Genomic DNA, 22,747 nt, shown 5'->3' with positions numbered 1-22,747 from the left:
CAAGCCGGCCCCATCGAAACCATCTCCTCTCGTTCGTGCTTTTCGCATCTCGTCAGCCAAATTGATAAAAAAAAGCTGTCACAGCAAGCTATTCGCTTTGAAACCAAACAAATCACCTCCTATAAACGAACACAGCATTTGATTGGGTGGTATGAGGATTGGGAGGTCAATCCGACCGCTCATAACCCGTTGTCAAGATTGGAGTCGGGCATGAATTAGATGGTAGCTGGTCCATGCCGTCGTACAACTTATCCACGCTGAGGACGTTGTTGAAGGGAAGGACTGCTCATCGAGAACGAGGAATATTGGTTTATTTACAGTATCTACATAAGGACGTTGCAGTTAATCAGTCTAGCATGACTGCGAGAGAAAGTACACTAAGCAGCCGCACAACAGCGGTTTATAAACACGCGGTCTTCCCTCGATCCCTAGGTGAGGGAAACGTTCGACCACTAGACGAGCCGCCTCTCTGCCGGAGGGACACGCACACACTCACACACACACTTCCGCACAGGTTCACAGCCCCCACCGACGTCAGACGGTCTTCGCAGAGCTCGGGGCTTACGTCAGCAAAGGCGCATCTTATTACCTGAGCTGACCCCCGCAGCGCGGCCGCCGGTGCTCCATTGTCTTGCGTCTTGAAAGGCACGTGAAAAGGGGCCTTCGAAGGCGTTCCCTCGGCAACTCCCCCCCTCGCAGCAGACCAGGTCGGCGGTGGCGTATTCAGTCACAAAGCCTGGTTCGTCGAACTCATCTCGGCAATCCCGTTACGCAGAGTGGCGGACATGGCGCATTGTAATGCGGACACAGTAGACTTAGTGACGCCGTGTGGCTAAAGGGTTGCGGTGGCGTTACAGGAAAAGTTGACGCCGCTGTCGCAACTGGCTGGCAAAACTTGCACATCAGCGGGCCCTTCTTAGCAGTGGTTAGCACAACTTTGTCATTCACGACCCGGGCTTTCGTCGGCGGTTACTTATATTCGACGTCTGAAGATTGGAATAAAGTTAAAGTTGACTAAATTTAGTTTATACACTCTTAAACAAAATTACACCCTTTTGCCACACAACGGTAATCGTCATATGTCTTGTCCACATTTCCTTTCTTTAACGCGGCGAGCCCAGTCCTTCCCATTAACGAACGGCATGCGCGTTATCAGCATGACAAAGCATTCCAGACAGGAAAGTAGCGGGCGCGGCGTTTTCACGAAAGGAAAGGCAAGCAAGGCAGATTACGACTATCGTTCACTCTAAAAAAAGTTTGCAGCCTTTGGAGCGTATCTCTGTCTCACAATAATAATCGTCATCTGCCTTGATGCGTTTCCTTTCTTAAAAACGCCGTGCCCGCTACTTTCCTGTCGAGAATGCTATGTCATGCTGATAACGCTCATGCCGTTCGTTACTGGACAGTACCGGCCTCGCATCGTTAAAGAAAGAAAACGCATCAAGGCAGATGACGATTATTGTTGCGTGGCAGAAATGCACCCCAAAGGGTGCAAACTTTTTTTAGAGTGTTGTGTGGCAGAGATACACTCCAAAAGGTGTAGCTTTGCCTAAGAGTGTAGCAACCCGGCGTGTAGAGTGTAGCAACCCGGCGTACACTGCACGAAACTCATGCAGGCCGAAGTGTTTCTCAGAGTACGTGTTACCACTCGAAAATTACACGGTGCGCTTCCGCCTGCACGCTCTCTCATCGCATGCCTATGGACGCCTCCAAGCTTCGCGTTTATGTGCAAGTGTGCATTCATTTTATTTAATACATTTTCGTGTTCCAAGCTGTTCGCTGTGCATCCCACTGCTCTGCTTCGTGTTTCCAGGCAAAATGTTCACCTCGCTTGTATTCGCTCGAAAAGGCTTCACATCGCGCTTACGAGTTGGCATGAGCTCGCTTTCTAATCCACGCTTTGCAGCGCATTGAAAAGGTTCCGGCATTTGGGGCGCTCTAATTAAAACTATTCCAAACAGTTTCCATTCCAATTCTGCAGTCAGCTGTACAGGGTTTATTAAAAAGGTATTGCCCCCCCCCCCCTTCCTTTCGACTATCTGTAACGTGACGTCATGAAAACGGTGAAAACGTCCCAGTTGGTATGACCTGTTGTTACGAGCGGCCAGCGGGGGTAGTGACCTCCTTGCCTCTCCTAGCATGTTGCGACGAATCGCTTCGTGAAGCCAACAATGCGTCTCCCTCGGACAGACTACCCGCGCCGCAAAGCGAGACATGTTTGCTGTCGCCTTCACGGAGCAATTGGAGCAAGCAAACTCCTGGATAAGCGTGTTCTTCGGCGTTCCCCGGTCATCACCGTCGTTTGAAAGACGCGAGGGCTAACTGCGGAGTCAGCTCAGAAACCAAGACATGCCTGCTTGAGTCAAGCCTGGCAGCCCCTGTCTACTAGGCCCCACTCAGTTCCGTGTGTTCAGTGAAACAAAAGTGCCTTGCACTCAAAACAAAACACCGTCGTACTCAAAGGTGGGTCCTTCGACGTTACTTGTTAAAACGTTTATTAAGATAACCAGAAAGCGTTTCCGCCCCCAGGAAGTGGATCCGTCAGAGTGGGGGCAGGGACGGAGGAGGAGGTCAGTTCAGATATTATCGATCATTTTTTATTCTTGTAGAAATCGAAGTAATGACTGGAATATGAGGCGCCGGCTATCGGGGGGACCAATGGGATGGCGCCAGGCGTCCAAATACCACAGAGTAGGTGGGGGGAGGGCTGTCGTTCTTCTACGGTGCTCGGCAAGGGCCAAGCAGCCCCACAGTATATGTTGCCGATCCGGCAGCTCGGTCCCTGGATAGGAACGGCAAGTAGCTGATTCCTAGGTCTGGAGGCGCATTCTGACGGGGCGCGCTGGTGTCACTGCTGTCTCCGTGACGATGGGTCGCATGCGTGTGGCTTACGCACGGGTAAACTTCCCCGGCAGAGGCGTAGGATTTTCTGGGAGGATGCCCCCTTCAACGACTTTGAATGTTTCGTTTGGACGAAGGTTGGAGAGCAGGGAGGACAAGGAGAAGGGGGGGGGGGGTAGGGTTGAGCAGCCGCTTTCGGCTGCTGTGTGTCCTTCATTTCAGTCATGCTAAACTGATGAAATGTAACGTTCTCCACCCTTCATGCAGGTATTGTAAGTAAACCCCGTACGCCTCGTTCTCGATGAGAACAAGTTCCTCCCTTCATCGACGTCCTTAGCGTAGATGAGTCGGACGACGGCATGGAGCAGCTACCTCTTATTACATGCCCGATCCCAACTCTTAGAGTGTACGCCCTGATTATGCAAGATTAGACCTAACAAAACAAATATAATTATTTCTGATTCGACGCCTTATTTTTCGCCGTTAAGCCACTGATATTAGTCAAGAGCTTTTTTTTTTTTTTTGGAGGGGGGGGGGGCTACGTCCACTTTGCCTATCTACCACGCGACGTCACAAAACCGCGAAAACTCACGTGTCACAGCGATGCGTATGCGGTAAAGATGCATTAATATACTGAACAAAACTTTTTTTTTCTGAATAGCCGGAGCCTTCTCCGTTCCAAAAGGAACAGAAAATGGCTACCAACCTATCGCTGTGGCAGTGGCTACTCGAAGCTGCCGTGGATCATGGATTTAATTACGCATAATAATTTTCTTTTTTGCTTGGCAGAATAACGTTATCGAGCTGTTTCGGCACGTATACGGGATCGCTCGGCTAACTCTTCTTCGCTGAAGATGCCTATTAGTGGAATTCCTAATCTCCCGATGCATGGGAGATTAGGAATTGGTGCATGCATAATGGGACGACGACGAAGTGTCCACTGTGTGGAACGCTGCTTTTTTGTCTCTGCGAATTTGAAGCTACCTTGTGGGAGACGCCGCTCCCTTAACTACGGCGATGGACGTGGAGTCACCTGGAGGGGCCCCTGGTCCTTCTACGTCAACAGCGGCCGCTCCGAGAAAGCGGTCTAGTCACCCGAGTGACACCGACAGCGAGGACACTGTGATCTACTCAGCAACCAGTGATGAAACCTCGGATGATAGTGACTTCGTGCCCGTAGTGAAGAACAAAGCAAAGAGACGGCTCGTCAGGACATCTCCGTCCACAAGTAAGGCAACTGTGATCCCTACGCGAAAGCCATCAGACCTCACAATTTTATTTGTGCCTGTGGCTGCTAGCGACAATCTAAACCGGATCAACCGCCAGGCCACATCTGTGTCGCTCGAGGCACTTGTTCCGGGTCAGATCAAAGATGTAAGGATCAACGCCCGAAAGAACATCCTTGCTATAGATGTCGCAAACCGCAGCGCGCTAGACATTCTGAGCAATGTTAAGGTCCTGGATAGCATCAACGTACGCTGCTATAAACAAGACGATCACGACTCTACGGCCGGCGTTGTATATGACGTAGATAATTCGATAAGCGATGCTGACCTGCACGTACTCATCAAGCCGGCGACAGAGGGAATTGCCATATTGCATGCCCGTCGCCTGGGGAACTCGCAGTGTGTGAAGTTAACCTTTAAAGGTGACAGCCTACCGTCACACGTCAAGGTCGGTCACTTCAGACACATAGTACGACCTTTTGTGCCAAAGCCGCTTCAGTGCAGGAAGTGTCAAAGGATAGGGCACGTTAGTGCGGTTTGCACAAATGCTGCCGTGTGCTCACGTTGCTCTGGGTCGCACAGCTCCGACGCCTGTCGTACAGAACACCAAAAGTGCGCCAATTGTCAGGGCTCTCACGATGCAACTTCAAAGAATTGCCCACACGTGAAAAATGAAGCGAAAGTCTTGAGGCAAATGGTCAGGGATGGTTCCTCGCACAGGGAGGCTGCCGCTAAGGTGCGACGTCGACGTTCACGTCGCCGGAGATCTAGGAAACCCACTGCTATTGCTAAGGATGCACCGCGTCCACTGACAGTCCAGAAACTTCCGCATACAACTAGCAATAGCAGCAATGAGATTTCTCAGCAGAAAGGCTCCAATATCATTGCCTCAAGCGAGGAGTGGCCGCCATTGCCACGGCTAGATCCACCAGCGGAGCGACAGGATGTAGCACGCTCACCGAATCATGCTTCACCTTCAGGTAGCACCCTAGACGACGACAAACAAGTTGTCACCATGATAAGGGCCCTTATGAACACGCTACGAGTACTACTGACCGCCATACACACTCCGGCGGCTCGAGGCGCACTTCAAATACTGGACGCCCTGAATCCAGTACTGTCCGGTCTTGAGAAGCACCATGGCTGCTCCTCTACACTCGTTCATTAAGGAGGTCAAGGAAGCGTCTCTCTTCCAATGGAATGTCAGAGGCATTAAATCCCGCATCTCGGACTTTCGTCCGTTTGTCTTTAAGTACAAATTTCCAATAATCGTCATTTGTGAACCAAACATTGACAACGCCATCCGCCTATCAGGATATGAAGCTTTCATGTCTGCTACCTGTAGCGAACGCAGCAAAGTCATCGTTTATATCAGATGCGATTTGACGTATGTTTCACACCCAGTCGCACCTGATGACGACAATCAGTACGTATGTTTGACGATAAAATGCAAGAACGTCGCACTCACGCTCGTAGGTGCCTACATTTCACCTTCGAGTCGATTTGACAACGCGAAACTAAGTGCAATTTTAACAGCGACAGCTGGACCATGGATTATTACCGGCGACTTCAATGCGCATCATCCGCTATGGGGAAGCTTAAAGATGGATTGCCGAGGAAGACGCCTACTATCCTCTGCGTCGGACCATGAGCTCTGCTGCCTAAATGATGGCAGTCCTACTTTTCTGCGGGGATTGACATACAGCAGCTGCCTGGACTTGACTTTTGTTTCAAGATGCCTCAGCGCCAGTGTGAAATGGTTCACGGACAACGAAACGCATGGTAGTGACCACGTCCCAACATATGTTAAAATTCACGGCATACGCAAGACACAGTCGACCACAGTTCTTCGTCACATTGACTGGCCTCAATACACGCTGCTCATGGAGAAGAATTGCCAAGAGATTCAGGACTGTCTACCTGGCAACATCGAAAAGCTAATTAACGCCGCTGCTCAAGAAGCCACCAGAGCTTCTAGGCCTATTCCCATGTTTTCTCATTTCGAAGCAGAATTGGAGCGGCTTCGAGCAATCCGCCGTCGCGCGGAACGAAGGTACAGGCGCACCAAGTCCATCTACGACCTAAGGGAGGCGAGACGAATACAGAAGAAGATCCAGCGTCGGATCAACTCCCTGCAGTCTCTCAGATGGAAAACCTTCTGCGATTCCCTTGATCCGCATAAACCCCTGTCACATATCTGGAGAACGGTGCGTGGTCTTCGAACGTCACCGCAACAACGCCACCCCTTCAAATGTCTGGCTCTCTACCAAGGTCGCCGAGAGATCGACGTAGCGGAGGACTTCTGTGTCAAGGTTGCTGGTCTGCCGCCATCGTTCGTTACACGTGATCCCGGTGATGTTCCAATCTCGCGGGATTCACGTATGGACAATCCGTTTACCATCGAGGAATTGCAGGCGGCGTTGGCAGCGTGCAGACGTTCCTCATCGCCTGGGCCTGACGGGGTGACATACGCAGCTCTCGGACACCTCGGTCAAACAGCCCGGCATGCTCTTCTAGGCGTGTACAATAATTCATGGCGTGAAGGACTGGTTCCTGCTGCATGGAAGTCCAGCCGCCTTGTGCCTCTGCTCAAACCAGGTAAATCACCCCTAGACGTGGCGTCTTATCGTCCCATTGCTCTGGCCAGTTGTCTCGGAAAGGTGATGGAGAGGATGGTGCTGACGCGGCTAGAGTGGTATCTAGAACACTACCGGTTATACCCTGACGCTATGGCAGGCTTTCGACGCGGACGCTCTTCTATAGACAACGTCATCGACCTTGTCACGTCTGTTCAGCACGAAAAAAGCCTAAGGAGGCTGTCAGCGGCAATGTTCCTGGATGTTAAAGGCGCTTATGATAACGTAACCCATCGAGCCATCCTAGACGCTCTGGGCAATGTCGGCCTAGGCGGCCTTGTTTTTCGGTGGATACTCAGCTTCTTGAAGGACAGGTCTTTCTTTGTGCAAACAGAGGATGGTGCGTCATCACAACACAACACCTGCCGTGGCGTACCACAAGGTGGAGTCTTGAGCCCCACTCTATTTAACCTCGTGCTCATCGACCTGGTTCACATCCTTCCGCAGTCCGTCCATGTGTCGATCTATGCAGACGATATATGCATTTGGTCATCAGGAGCGACGCGTCCCCAGGTGCGCGCCAGACTTCAAAAAGCGGCCACACTAACATCAGGCTATCTTCGAGCGCGAGGCCTGGAGGTGTGCTCCGAGAAGTGCTCTATGGTCGCTTTCACGCGCAAAGCAATGAAACCGTACGTTGTCAAAATTAATGGACATCCGATTGCCTACGAGAAGACGCACCGCTTTCTAGGAGTGATAATAGATCGAGACCTCTCCTGGAGTCCTCATGTCTCGTACCTAAAAAGGAAATTACTCATGATGACTCACGTGCTCAGATTTCTTGCAGGAAAGTCGTGGGGTGCGTCTGTGAGTGCGATGCTCCAACTCTATAATGCACTGTTCCTCGGTTTCCTGCGCTATAGCTTACCTGTACTGGGTGGGACCAGTAAGACCAACCTCCGTGCCCTCCAGTCTGTACAAGCTCAAGCTCTGCGAATTTGCCTTGGACTTCCCAGATGTGCATCCACGGCAGCAACAATAGCCATCGCGCACGACCACCCCATCGATACGTATCTTCAAGTCGACGCTTTAAGGATGCATATCAGACACTTCGCGCGACTTCCATCGCATCATCTCGCCTCCCTTCCTGCCACTCGACCTCGTTCAGCGTTTAGCAGGATTATTGCCGCCAACCACGGAACTTTACCATCAAACTTCACGCCTGCAGCACGACCATCTCTACCGCTGTGGTGCCTTCATCCACTCCAGGCTCTTCTTCATATTCCCGGTATCAAAAAGAAAACGGAGATGTCATCTTTTGCCCTCAAACAAACCGTGCTTTCATTCCTTCATGACAAACACAAAGAACGCATCCACGTTTACACGGATGGTTCTGTCTGCTCTAATAGCTCAGCTGGAGCAGTGGTTATTCCCGCAGAGTCTGTCACCCTCAAGTTCAAGACGTCTCACGTAACATCATCGACGGCTGCAGAACTCGCAGCTATCCGTGCTGCTTTAGAGTTTATTAGTCACAAATCGTCACAGTCATGGTCCCTCTTATGTGACTCGAAGGCAGCTCTCCAGTGTCTGATGTCCCCTTTCAACCACGGACCAAATATGCAACTAGTGGCAGACATCCGACTACTCCACCATCAAGCAATCAACAAAGGGCACAACGTCATCTACCAGTGGATACCGGGTCATTGCGGAATTGCGGGCAATCATCATGCGGATGACGCCGCCCGATCGGCCCACGACGGTGCCCGCGTTGTACCACTACCACTGTCACGAACAGACGCAGCCACAAGTCTTCGCTCTCTCGCCCGCGAGCTTACGCAGAATCTGTGGAACACCAGTGAGTTCACGAACGAACGTCTCCACAGACTGGATCCATGTCTGCAACTCCGGCTACCACCAGGGTTACTACGAGCGGAAGCAACACTTCTGTGCCGCCTGTGGCTCGGCGTCGCTTTCACGAACTCCTATTCATTCCGTATTGGAATGGCCGACAGCCCTACTTGCGGAACCTGCGACAGCGAGGAGACGATTCAGCACCTCCTTTGTGACTGTCCCAGCTACAAAGTGCCAAGAACAGTGCTCGTAACCGCGCTCGAAAAACTGGACAATCGCCCCTTTACAGAGGAGAAGGCTCTAGGACACTGGTCCAGACGGGCTTCGGCACTCAAGGCCTTAAAGGCTTTGCTGAAGTATCTAAGGACTTGCGAATTGTGCGATCGCCTTTGAGTGTTGTATCGTGTAGTATCGCGGTACTGCGTGAATTTGCTTAATTTTTTTTCTCCTCTTCTTCTTCTTTCTCCTTTTACTCCCTTTACCCATTTCCCCAGCACAGGGTAGCCAGCCAGTACTTACACTGGCTAACCTTCCTGTCTTTCCTCCTCTTTGTCTCTCTCTCTCTCTCTCCCGATGCATACCGTTCCGAGTTTTGACCAGCAACTGCCCGCTAAGTAAGGAGAACCGGGCCAATCACAGGCGCCGACACCAACTTCCTATTCGTTTACATTTATCTACTTCCGATCGCTGACTCCGCCTCACCGAACTCTCTTGAATTCGGCATGCTCCTGACCTCTTGTGAGGCAATTACACGAGAAAACCCGTTAAATGCAGGCAATGCTATTATCTTTGAAAGCAAACAAAAGTGACGACATATAATGAAGAAGAGTGTTTGATTGGGCTCTTCAAACAACGCAGCGTGTTACCACCCGATGCTTGCGTCAGTGGTTTCGTAAATTTGGCGTCAAAAGATTGAAGTAAAGACAGATTGAAATAGTTTAACGTTATAGCGCCCCTACTCGACGTTTCTTCTGAGTCTCTGTCCCCTCCGCACTTAGCATGCACTCCGGATCCATTTTGTTTGTAGTTGAGTTTAGTTGAGCCAGCATCACCCGCCGCTCAGGGCCGCCATGGTTTGGACTATATCTGGCATCACCAGATCGTTCAACACAGTAGCCAGCAGCTAGAACCCGCAAAGTAAGGGTAGAAGCGTAGAAGCAAACGAAAAAAGTTGTTTTAAAATTTTGAGGAATCATCGGGTGACGATTCTCTATACCTCAAACGATAGCTGAGTGTGGTGAAGCTACTGAGATGTCCTGTTTTGTGTAATGCGTACACATATGTGGACGAAACAGAGTGACTACTGTGACATGATGGCGATGGAATAACAAAGAGGGAATGATGACGGCTGCATGACAATGACAGATTGATGAAGACGACAGATTGACGACGACTTCGTAATGACGAGGGCGGACGGATGGACTGCATAACGAAGACGCAATGAAAACGACAGAATTCGATAACGGTGACGACCACGGAGTGATGACGATGACATGACCACAAATAAAGACGAACACGACGAAATTAAGATGGCGGTGAGAAGGCAATGGCGCAACGATATTGACGTACTTGAGCGAGAGCTCCCGTCTCCACTAAGGTACACCACTCGGCGCCCCGCGCCGCTTCTGCTTGCAACACCTCCGGTACGAATTTGGACCACTCGGGGTCCAGCCCACTGTGCAAGACAGCGGCCAGCAGCCGTCACTCGCGAATTGTGGTGAATAGACTTTGATTTAATAATTGCCCCGCTTAGCCCAACGAAGTTGCGATCAATTTTTATTGCACGAAGAGATGATTGGTTTTATAGACGTTTATAGGTTGCACCTGGTCCGCGCTAACAGACTCCATATGGCGTGCGTTATCTCGGAAGCGTTTTTTTAGTGATAGCAGCAGTAAACATAAGCTCGAACGGCAACAATATGTGACAGTATAAGAGAAAGAGCAAATCGACTATAACACCAAGATCGACAGCATGACGTCGGGATAATCTATACTCGGGCGAAGTACATGCCTGCAGATGTTATCGGCAGAACAGACTAAGGGCTCCCTGCCACTTCAAATAACTGTACACGTATCGTAGGAAACATGTAAATGATCAAATTGGGTTTGTTCTGGCGTCCTGCCAACACACGGACGCACGCGCGCACACACACACGCACACATGCATACCCGTGCATGCGTGCACGCACGCACGTGCATGAACCCATGCATGCACAAACGCATGCGCATGAATGCACAAATGCGTGCACGCTCCCAGAACTGTTTATGCCTTGTGAGAGTTTGCACTCGAAGCTTCAGCCCAAATGCAGATCCTTTCACGCACCCTAACTCTAACTACCAACGCCACAGCCTTTCTATTCCGGGAGCGCGTATTTTCGCAGTGCTATAGCTTACCCAGGCTTTAAATTTCTAAACAAATGGGAAACATGGTGGAGTGAAATTGAAACTGGCAGAGTGTCTGGATATGTTAGGCTTGAATTCACTGAAACTAACGAAGCCTTTGGAGAAAGAAAAAAAAGGATGTTAATTAAAGGAACGGCATTGATTTCGGAGAACGCAGTACTGCTAAGCCAACTACATCTAGCTTGATTCCTAGAATTGCCGCGAATGTTCGAAACAAGCTTGAAAGAGAGTGGAAGACGGAAGAAACATCTGTGGAACCGTGGGCTTCCGAACTACTAGAGCAAAAGAAAAAAAAAAGTGAGAAAGTAGGAATGAGATGAAGAAAGGCGGATGTATCATTCGGCGCGTGATGGTATCGACCACGCAGATCTCTCGGTGTGCGTGAGAAAGCGAAGTCGCCGTTTTTAGGACGGGTGCATTCGCACGAGCTCTCTCTCGATCGCTCGTTTCGCGCTAAAACACCGCGAGCGCGCGCAATGCGCGTGCGACGCTCGGCTCCAGCGCTGAGTGGCGGTGTGGAGGGGTTGGTGTGGGCGAGCGCCGCGAGGTGGGAGGGGGGGGGGTGCGATGGATGGAGGGGGAGATGGCCCGGGTTCTGTTCGGCGGCGGCGAAGTTTCTGGTGGCGCCGCTCGTGGCGTTGCCGCCGCTGCCGCCTCGGGACACGTGGTCGTCGTCGTCCGGGCCCCGGAGTCTTCATCGAGTCGAGGGCCCGGGTCGAACCCACGAGAGCAGGCTGCTCGAACGGCCCACTGCGCGAGCGCTCCTCACGCCGCTCCGGCCCCGTGGAGCGCCGGCTCACCCCGTCTTGCCGGCGGTGCTCGTGCCACTGTTTTCGTCGCCTCCGTCGCTGAAGAAGATCCGAACCGTCCTAGGTGCGCGCGCTGACAGATGTTTACTAGCGGCGTCGGCGTGAGACCAGGATGATCTGCTTTCGCTGTTCGCGCTGGCGACGGCGACATCGAGTTCGGTGACCGGCCCTTGGGCGCCGTCACGCTTGCATCGTCGTGAGGCCGTGTGACTTTCTATCCGAGTGCGCACTGCTGTGGCAGTTCTTTCGGACGTTGTATAACATAACGGATGTCCGGACTAGTTTCCAATTGGTGCCGTTTCTGTAGACTGCACCGCATTTTGTTATGAGTACGTTGCTTCTGAAGCACCCGTTCCCGACAAAATGCTGGTGACCCACTGGTCTCCACTGTGTTGTCGTGGGAATCCGGCGTCCTCTAAAGATTTGCGTCGTCTAGAAACATACTGCTAAAGACGGGTGTTATTGGAAAGAAAGCGACTTTTTTTATGTGGCTCTGCTAAGCTTTGTCGGCAGAGACCACCTGGAGCGGTTGTTTGAGAGACGCTGAACTGCATCTGTTCTTCAGCAAGACTTCCTAAACTAAACAGTAGCTTAGCCGCCGACATCTTTTCATGCCTTGCCGTTGTTAAACGTAGACGTAGTCGTGCGCCGCACGTCGTCATAGCGGTCGCGCGCGCGTGTGTTGTGTGTGTGTGCGTTCGTAACTCCTGAACTACTGAAGTAGAAAGAAAAAAAAGAGACAAGTAGGATATGAAGCCCTTTCAAGAAAATCCAGCGGCTCAAGTAGGATATCTGGCGTGCGCCTGCCTGTCCGTTTAGGCGCCTTGCTCCGTGCCTCAAAAAACGTGAACGCAAAACTGTTGAGACGGGGACCCGCGGGAACAGGCTCGAGAAGATGGAAGAGTAGGAGGCTGAGATCGGTCAGATGAGATCGGCCACGAATTAGACCGGAGTGTCGGCTCGCTTCACGAGTGGATTTTGCTGAACAAGATTGTAGGATCTCGTGAAAAAAAAATTGTGCTACTATCGGTCCTTCTGCATCGGTAGACAAGCCATGGCGGAGGAGAGGAGAAGGCAGCTTGCTACAAGCCTTCTGCTGGCGATAACTGTTCTCTTCACAGGTGAGTACCCTGAAAGAAACCCCCAACATAAATATATATGTATATAGCCACATCGCTAGGTAAATAAAATAAAATAAAATGAAAAACGTTTGCAGAATTCGTATTTACAATTCCTTATGATCCCGTATAATCAAAGGATCATATGAGATAAAGTGGTTGGGATGCTGAATTCTGTCGTCTATGACATATGGGACTATTCGATGCAAAGATCATCGTGCATTGGGGCTGTTTATGAGCATACAAGGTTAAAATTGTTGGGTTGCTCTTTCATTCAAGCCACTATCATAACGTCAAAGTTTCATGTTAGATTATACGGGTTCCGATGACAAATCTGGTGGCCTACGATATGCGGGATTATTAGACATCGACGTCACCGGGCGTTTAGTTTGCTTACGGAAATGGCGTTATAGCCTGTAGGTTACCATCATCGAGCCCTCGCCCCCCCCCCCCTCCCCTTCGTAATGGAAAATATGTTTGAAAGGTCTGCTGGGCTCGGCCCTTTTGAATTTGCTTTCTTCCCGGTTTCCACAAAGCGAGGACCTCAGTTAGGGATCGGAAGACGTGCGGGCGATTTACTTAGTATACGACATTTCCGTTCGTTGGTAAGTTCAGTTACGGTCTTCCTTGTGGGCGAAATTTTAATCTTGCATAAAAAAAAGTAATTATACAGGGCCAATACTAACAAAACGTTTCGTTTGTAAGTGCTGTTTGCCGTTGGCGGGTCTTCACGGCTAATAATGTGACCAGCATCAGGGTGGAATGAAATTTGCTCTCAGAGTAAATTATAGCGTAAAAGGGTTTTCTGAATACCGGCCCAGCTCTGTAGGACGACGACGTCGCGGGAAACAAGAGAAGAAAAAGAAAGTAGGGGGGGGGGGGCGGAGAGGTAAATGAACAAACTGCATTCGCGTTCAGCGGTTGTGTCTGTGTATGAAATTTCTTTTGTCTCAATTATTTCCTTCCCGCGCGGATCATTTCGAACGATGTATCAAAAGCACTGAATCGCCCAAGCCTTCCCGTAGAACGAACTACTGCAAGGTTTATGATTTCATTGAGTTGCCATATTATACAAGCTGTATTGCACATATGAATCACTGTGATTCACGAGGAAAGAATTAAGCACAATTCTCGCGGTAAGAACTGTACGGTAATGATATTGTAGTGTAACGCGAAATGACTGGTTGTTTGAGGTACCGAGAAACGTTTCCCAGGAGCTGTTCTTAAGATGTTCAGGAAAGCAGGATTTCATTGCTTCCAAGTAAATATTTGTTTAATCTCCTTATCTGCGTAGCCTGTTTCAGTGTTAAAGTCATTATGGCATGACGTTTTCGACGGACCAGGTGCACTATCTGAAATTGCAATAACGCAGTGAACCCGCGCATGTATGCGAATTCAGGCCCTATTTCGAACCACGGGCTGAATTTTTTAATATTGAAAATTTCGACTAACCGAAATGAGAAAGTTCAAAACTTACAAAGTTTTTAGCGCTTTATGGTTACATAAGGCGCGCGCCATCTTCACGCGAAAGAGCACGAACCGCGTATTCTTTCAGGTACGTTTACGCGGGCACAAGTGGTAAATGAAAGGCCGCGGCATTAAGAACTCATGTGGCTCCGAGGCAAATTTTACGCACTTAGGTCTGAATTAACCAACAATCCAGTCGGATAACGCTCCCGCTGCAAGATATTATTTATTTATTTATTTATTTATTTATTTATTAACAATACTTTCAGGGTCCGAAGGCACTGGAAAAAAGAGAAAAGAGTGGAAAAAGTAAAGAAAAAGACGTGCAGCTAGCAATAGCAATAAAAAATATTTACAAGACCTTTTACAAATTTGAACTGTTCGATATTGGTTATGGAACAGTTGTGGCTGGAAGATGGTTCAGTGCAACGCTAGTTCTAGGTAGGAGGAGGAAATAACTTTATTGTCTGCTCTGAGAGTTGGTGGGGAGGGCCAAAGGCCCCGCCTAAGTGACGGCCAGGAGTTCTTGGGTCCTGGCGGCATCCTCGGCCCGCTGGACGGCCCATAGTTGATCTTCGAGGTCGGGGCTGAGCAGCGCGGCATCCCAGCGCGTGCGAAGGCTGCTGCTAGATGCCGCGTTTTCTTTATTGTTATTTATCCCTCGGAATTCCCATATTATATGCTCCAGAGTGGCTCTGGATTCACACAAAATAATCATTACACAAATTTGTGGGACAAAATGGTAATCCCAATTTGTAACAACGATCGGCTCTCTGATATTCGCAAGGGGTGTTAAAAAAGCGTTCTTCAAAGTATTGTTGAAATGGCAGATTCAATGAAAAAAAAATCATGCAAGAGTATTTACGGTGGAGGGAAAGGCGAGGCATGTTCAAGGTTTTCTTCATTGACGCGACACTGGAACGACGTGAAAATTTTGATAATCTATATCTTTAATGTTGACGCTGTGGAGCATGCGTTCCGCTTATAGTGACAAATCGCAATAACAGAAAACGTGTTCGACAAGGCATCGCGTAGAGGAGCTCACGAGAAGCTCTTCTTAACGCCGGCACATTGAATACCTGCCTTTTCTATTGCGCCATAATGCAACGTCGTATTCCTATTATAGTACAGAATAGGTTTTTGAAAGGTCGAAATGGAGAAGAATGAATCAAAGCTGTAACGGCCACATTCACAGTTGACGCAGATCAGCAAACTACTGGTATGAGTATGTGTGTAAATGTCTCAAATAAAAAAAAAAGGAAATGGTAATTGCGTTATTGATACCGAATATCGTTCTTTACTGGGCATAAATGACAAGCTGCTCAGCACTGATCCCAATCCTGCTCCACTGTTTGACCAGAAGAGCAACAATTTGCATGCGTGTCACCTGATCGTAAAGGTTTTCCTCATGAGACAGCTGCTGTGCAAAATATACTCCCGCTGTTGAAATATGAAAACTAGCGCATGAGTCTACAATTCCTTAGGAAATTTCATTATCGGAATTTATACGCAACAGAGGAAGACTCTCAGTAAAATATTTAAAGAATGATGCGCTTTCTGTTTTACAAGCAGTAGCAAAACAGTCTGATTGGTTCCTTCACAAATTACTCCGCGCACTACAAATCTTCTTATGCATGTAAAATGTTCCTACGAATTTTCGTCTACATATACTCCTGCCGGACGGAGTCATAAACGCGGCAATGACGACACGTTGCTTACATGATGTCCGTGTCAGCTCCCCCCCCCCCCCCCCCCTCATCACCCCCACCTCTCACCTCCCTATCTAACTTCTTCAGCCTGCCCCCACTTAAATATATCTGTCTTCGTAATGATGAAGAAGTATTGTTTACGTCTAAAAACAATTTGGCGTATACTTGATCTACGTCGTTCTTTTTCTGTTGCCAATATGTTGGATCCACATTAAAAGAACTGCATCGCAAAGCAGTGAGCGCACTTGAATGCCTCTTTCAAGCCAGGGGAAAAATAGCAGCATAATACTTCCGACATCCGTGTTTCTTGGTTCAACGAAATTTTTCAGACAAGGATTTTAGCGTCATGTTCGTACACACACACACACACACACACACACACACACACACACACACACACACACACACACACACACACACACACACACACGCACACGCACACGCACACGCACACGCACACGCACACGCACACACATACACACACACACACACACACACACAATTTCAAAATGTTTTTTTTACCATAACAAAATTCAGTTTCATCTTTTGTTACATTAACTATTTAATTATTAAAATAAGCGCCATGCTAGATCAATGCAACGTCGATTTTAGCGTAGGCTTTATATACAGGGTGTCGCACATAGCGTTAGCCATACTTTAAAGGGGTTGGGACGCCAAATTTTGAGGCTATACAAGCATGTTGTAGGCTGCTTCCATATGCAAGGAAACCCACGACGACGTATTGGACGCTGCAAACATTTCAAAATAATTTTAATTCAGCTCCAAAAAGACATTAAAAGCTCTTTCTCGTGGTCGAGACCCATCGCTAGCGCGGCAGTTATGACGTCACAGAGGAGGAACGAAAATATTGACGTCATAGCACACTAGCACAAAAACGTGACGTATGATGAGTAGCGACGAACTGCCGATTACGGAGCCTGCTGAGCCGAGCGACCGAGCATAGCCTCCACTATGACCGAGCTACAGGCATATAGAAATCCTTTCTAAATGCAAAGAAGGGGTAAGGCGTGCAGACATGGACACAGGAGGAAAGAAGTGGACAACGCGAACTCCGCACGGCGGCCCGCGAACGGCAAACTGCGTGCGGGGAGTTGCCGTGCGGACGAGCCTTTACACTTTGAGTCTACGGCCGACTCCGAAGGGGACCAGGATATGCGGCGTTCGTGTTGTCCGCTTCTCCCCTCACATAGTCGCGTAGTTCGGCAGCTCGGAGCGGTCTCTCGTTCGCTTGGCCTTTCTCAATGTGAAGGCCCGTCCACGTTACCGGCACGGAAACTCGCCGGACGCCGCTTGCCGTTCGCGGGCCCCCGTGCGACGGCGGTTTTGCTCGCGAACGGCGAGATTCCCTTGCCTTAGAGAGGACGGGCCCGGGAACCATTTGTGCGGCAGCCGTACGGCGAAGCGGCCAATCAGCGACCGAGGAGTGGTCCCTCTGGCACCGACGGCAGCTTCACCGCCTCTGATCGTGCGGCGCCGCCGATATCGTCGCTAGGCCTTTTCCGGTTCACTTCAAAGCTAAAGCTTACGGCGCTTCGGAATGAATCACCGACTCTCACAAGCCGCAATATTTTCTTCCCGTTGTTGTCACTCTTTGCAATAATTATAATAATCGCGACATGCACTTCGAATCGCCAGTTGTTTACCTCTGCTGGCAGAGCACGCGTATGCGCGAGCAGACGATGCAGCATAGTTTTACGTCACTATTTTCGTTACCCACGTGACCAAGCCGTGTTGCGTTTCCTCTCCTATGACGTTATAACATCACCCGGAGTCCAGAAACGGAAACCAAAATCGCTCGGTTTAATTATGGTATTATTAAATTATTTATCGGGTATATATGAATCCCGCGGTGCGCATCGTGCTTCCCGAAGCAGTGCGCAACGCTTGAATTGAAGAACGCATGAACGAAAATTTTCATGCTTCCGCCCCTTTAAAAATATGCAAATGGCCACGTATCTGGAAAGAACCAAGGTATAATGTTGTTTGCCGTCGCTTGAATATACTCAGACTATATTTTTCATTTCGCTTATTACCTAATTAATCCTAATTAATTATTCAACTTCTCAAATATTATACTTAGATGAAAAATGTCGTTGAGAAAATTGTAGAGCAACATGAAAACTCTCGGTACAGCTTTCTATCACTCGATGTGTGCTACGTAAAAGTGTTTTTCCGAGCGTGTAAAATGCCCGCAAATACACGCAAACTGCCTCGAGCGGCCAGTGGCGCAACCGCTTCATCTAATTCATCTAGTTATAATATTTGAGAAGCTGAAAAAGTTAAGGCTAATTATGTAAATAGGCGGAACGAAAGAAATAAATATCTGAGTATTTCCAAGGGGCGGCAAACAACATTACCGTTGTTCATTCTAGCTACGGGCCACTTGCATATTCTTAAGGTTTTGCTTAAAGTTACCTGGGACTCCCCGTATATTACACACTCCTCCTCCATCAAGTGCTAAAACGCCGTGAGAAATTAATGGTTGTTCATGAAACAGCATTTCTTAACCGTGGACTCTGAAACGTGGCAAAAAATGAATGCCAGAATGGGTAAAGCGTTTTTAAAGCGGCAGTTGTTTCCGTAGGCCTACTGTCATTAACCGTGCGAAGAATGCATTTTATTTCCAGGTGGGCTTAATGGACACTGCCAAACCTAACCAGGTTACGGAATTATAAATGTCTTCCGCATTTGCGTACTAGCAGGGGGCAAAGCGGGGAATATAGCAAATATTTATGACCACAAAAGAGTCAGCGTGTTAGAGAGAGAGAGAAAGAGAGAGGAGGAAGCAAGGAGAAGAAAGGCAGAGAAATCTACCAGACGAGCGTGCGTGAGACCTCCTGTGCGTTAGAAAATTCGCTGAAGCATAGCATTCCGTTTAAGCAATAACGCGAGCGTTTTTATAATACCTTCGGAAAGGCCCAATAACAGTATTTCATCCTTAAATTACTCCGAGGCAGCCTGAACTATGATTTTCAATCCGCCTTCGAAGCATGCTTAGTGTCGGGGAGCATTCATGTTACTGCGTTCATGTGTTACCGCATGTGCCGTCGACGAAGAGTAGAATTGCACTGCGCTGCAGCGCTGAGGTAGTGCACCCAGGCTGGGCAGTGAAACATGCACGCGCGTAGCTATCGTAAACGGTGTGCCTCAAAGCAATCATCCATTTCTTTTTACTTCTGTGCAGTAACGAAGCGCCGCGTACAGTTTTTCTGTGCACTTGTGATACGCAGTTGCTGCTGCATGACGATAGAGTCGATAACGACTGTTGGAAAGAAAAGGATGCCAACGGAGAATTGGTAATGGACTGGGAATATGAGTTGCGAATCTGGTAACGTATATATTGAAGAACTGCAGTACAACGGAATGGTTAGTGCGTCTATATTTGGAGTAGCAGAAGAGTGTGCAAAAATTGCAGGACCCTAGTAGGTAAAGAAGAGATGGGCGACTGTCGAGCCCGTCCCGTGTGCGTCCGTGCTGTGCCTATCAATCAATGTCCTTTGTTCTATTGCGTGGTTTCATTATTCCCACTGGTTATTCTATTCCAATTAAAAGTTATCTTCGATTAGGATGTATAGGCGCCGTTGGTGGGCAATATAAACGGACCTCACTCAGACTCACTCACAATATATATATATATAAAGGTTTTTTTTTTTTTTGCTTAGGGATCATACACCAGACTGCGAATCACTACAATTCTACTCAGCCGGTCTCACCCGAGGACTCAGAGTTGCCAAACATTCTACTCAGCCGAACTCACTTGGACTCACCAAGATCTCGGACTAAGCCTGGTTCACTCGTACTTAGACTCACCAGAATCAGACTCGGGCATGCCCTCTTTGACTCACTGACTTACACTCACTCGGCATCTTTCGGATTCACGTCATTTCGAACGCACTCATACTAACGGAATTTGAATGGATTCGAACATCACTGGCTTATAATTCACGCGAATTACGACCTCACGGTAAGGATCACTGATAGAGAGAAAAATCAGAGCTCTCTTAAAGTCACGATCACCCTCACGTCTGCGAGCCTGCACTGCCCTGCACCCACAATGCGCCCGCTTCTGCTCACACTCGCGCGTACTCGTCCACGCTGAGAAGGACGTCCATTCACACTCACCAGCAGCGTTTACTGGTAATCAAACGAGACTGTCAAACAAAAAAATGAACAGTTTGGAACAGAAATGAACAAAAAAATGAACGGTACAGTTTGGGTTCAACGTGCTCTGATTTGTTTACGGTTCAGTTTCGGTTCGTAAAAAATAAAGAGGTATAGCGATTCGCCAACTAGTTTGGCACAGTCCACTTTATCGAGCCTCATGGTGGGAGGTTGCCCTGCACTATCGACTTGTACACATGGTGCAAGGGCTAATTTTGTGGAGAGGAGGCAGAAATTGCACACGGAGGAATGCAATCGACGCTTTTCACGAATGTGAATTAACAAGTTTAATATTGTACAGCCACGGCAGGCTTGCACGCAAAGGAAGTCATCTTAGCAGGCACTGGCGCCGCTATAGATCTAGAGTGTGCGGCACATGATGCGGCGCCGCAACGCGTCCATCGCCACGCTCCCTTCCGTATCTGGTTTTGGCATCAATTTACCGTCATTCTGAACATTTAAAGAGTATGCGGTTTCTTCGCAGATGTAACGGTAGGACTAATCATGACCCGAATCGCAAACAAGCGCAGATCTGCACCTAACACGGTCAGTGCACAACCGTGTCATCGACGTTTGCTCTCAGCCGAGATAACCCAACGGTCAAATTAGGCACTAGGCGTCGGTCACGCTCGCTTCGCGCGATGCCGCCGGTGCCTGGAGGGTCTGTTGTGTCTGACCCTCCTCAGCAGGGTGAACGCGAAAGCTACGCTTGCATCACACTCAATGCTTCGCGCTCCCCCTGCCTGGCTCCCTACATTGTTTTTTTTGACACTCCCTTCATCTTGCCGCGGAGGCTCGAAGAGTGGACACAGTTTCAGGCAGTGAGAATGGGGAGTGGGGAGAGGCGGAAGCGGGCGCCGTATGTCTAGACTTGACGCATGCGTCTGTGGTGGGTGCGTAAAGCTTAATATGTGTATGCGTGTGTGTATGTGAAGGAATGGAGAATTGCAGTGACCTTGAGAATGCAGCGCAGGTCCGAGACTGCGGCTGCATGGTTCAGTGCTTGGTGCGTTTATTTATTTATTTATTTATTTATTTTTTTGTCTCAGTACAGTCATTCGAAGTATGGTGCGCGACGCTTGAATAATCGTTTCCCACGGCCGCCATGGCCACGATAATAGCAGGAACGTTTTTTTTCCTTCTTTTTATTGACCATATAGGTCGGCAAAATAATCATAACTCTCTCAGATTCCCTCACGAAATTTATTTTTTTGCCTAAGGCTAAGTCGGACTCAGACTCAACAAAATTCTGCTTAGCTTGTTTCATTTTAGCGAACATTGTTTAACTGCGCGAACAAACGAACCACAAGGACAGCGAGGGACAAGGACGGGCGCTGTCTCGCTGTCTTTGTAGTTCGTTTGTTCGCGCAGTTAAACAATGTTCGCTGATATCTACCAACTCGCCCAACAACAAGTCCTTCTTAGCTTGTTTCACTCAGACTTAAACTCAAGGGGCTGTACGAGTCTGAGTGAGTCGACCCATGAGTGAGTTTGCCAACCAACGCTGGGCGCTAACTCACTGAAGCGAAAACTTGGAAACATTAGGAATAAATTCAAATACCTTGGTAATTTTTTCTAGGTTTAGATGCCTAAAGTCGCCAAAATGAAAAGCAAACTGCAGGCTTTCGTCTGCCACCAGAAGGGACACGACCCGTATGTGTTCTTAAGGAAAGAGGGCATACAAGCGTAGGAATTAAGGGCAGATTGGAAGAAGGGAAGGAGGAAGGAAAGAAAGGAAAAAAAGAAATATAAATCGACAGGCCACAGGGACTGTTTTTGTTCGATCGCAAAGTCAAATTGCCGCAAGAACATGGCGAAATGGAATGGGATGGCTTATTTGAGAATAATCGTCGCCGAAAACAGCCTCTTGTAAGCGCACATTGTTTGTTACGGCAGAGAGGAAAATAATCCCGACAAAATGAAGTATAGGATGCACGCTTGGAAATACATAAGGGCTTTTGCGACGTGCCTGCCTATTCAAAGTACATAGCAGAACAAAGAAGATGGAATCCACTGAACAGACTGATCAGCCTGAGTCGCTAATAAAGCGACAACGCATTCGGATGCATTGCCCGTGCTGACGAATGCAAGATTAATGTTCCAGTACTATGTATGCACTTTCAAAGCTTTAGTGAGCAAGAGCAACGCATTGCGAAAATAGTCCCAGATGCAATTTACTGCTCATCAAAAATTCACTGGCGAATTCGAGAGAAAATTGGAAGAAAAGAACTGTTCCGCCGTATTTAGACAAAGAAGCGGATGCGATGAAAACGATGTGTGTTGCCTCTCTGTATCATTGCACAACTCTGCCGAGTAGGGAAGCTATTACTTAAGGGTCTCAGCGGCAATCTTTTTTCACGAGTCCCAAGCGGCCGCGGGAGCGCGTGAGTACTTCGTCTTTATTTTTATGATACATAAACTGCCGTGCTCTCGACAGCTTCTTTTTGGAGGCTGCGTGGCTCATACATATATCAGGCCACATCGCGGGTTTATTCTCTCGCAATTTCGCGTTCCTTGTTGCTGTTTTCTAATTTGAATATGGGAACTTAGCACCGCAATCGCAGT

At 48.7% G+C, this 22,747-nt stretch overlaps 1 protein-coding gene across 1 annotated transcript in view; it reads left to right on the top strand.

The window, feature by feature from the left end:
- Positions 1-12,643: 12,643 nt before the first annotated feature.
- The window catches only part of LOC135919173 (cell adhesion molecule Dscam1-like), a 556,253-nt gene continuing 546,149 nt past the window's right edge, over positions 12,644-22,747 (top strand). The window contains exon 1 of the mRNA XM_065452886.2: positions 12,644-12,827. Within this exon, the coding sequence (XP_065308958.2) occupies positions 12,761-12,827 (67 nt within the window). The 5' untranslated portion in view covers positions 12,644-12,760. The remainder of the gene's footprint in view (positions 12,828-22,747) is intronic.

Source organism: Dermacentor albipictus, chromosome 3 (assembly GCF_038994185.2).
Source record: "Dermacentor albipictus isolate Rhodes 1998 colony chromosome 3, USDA_Dalb.pri_finalv2, whole genome shotgun sequence".
Taxonomy (NCBI): Eukaryota; Metazoa; Arthropoda; class Arachnida; order Ixodida; family Ixodidae; genus Dermacentor; species Dermacentor albipictus.
This window is presented reverse-complemented; position numbering and strand designations above follow the sequence as displayed.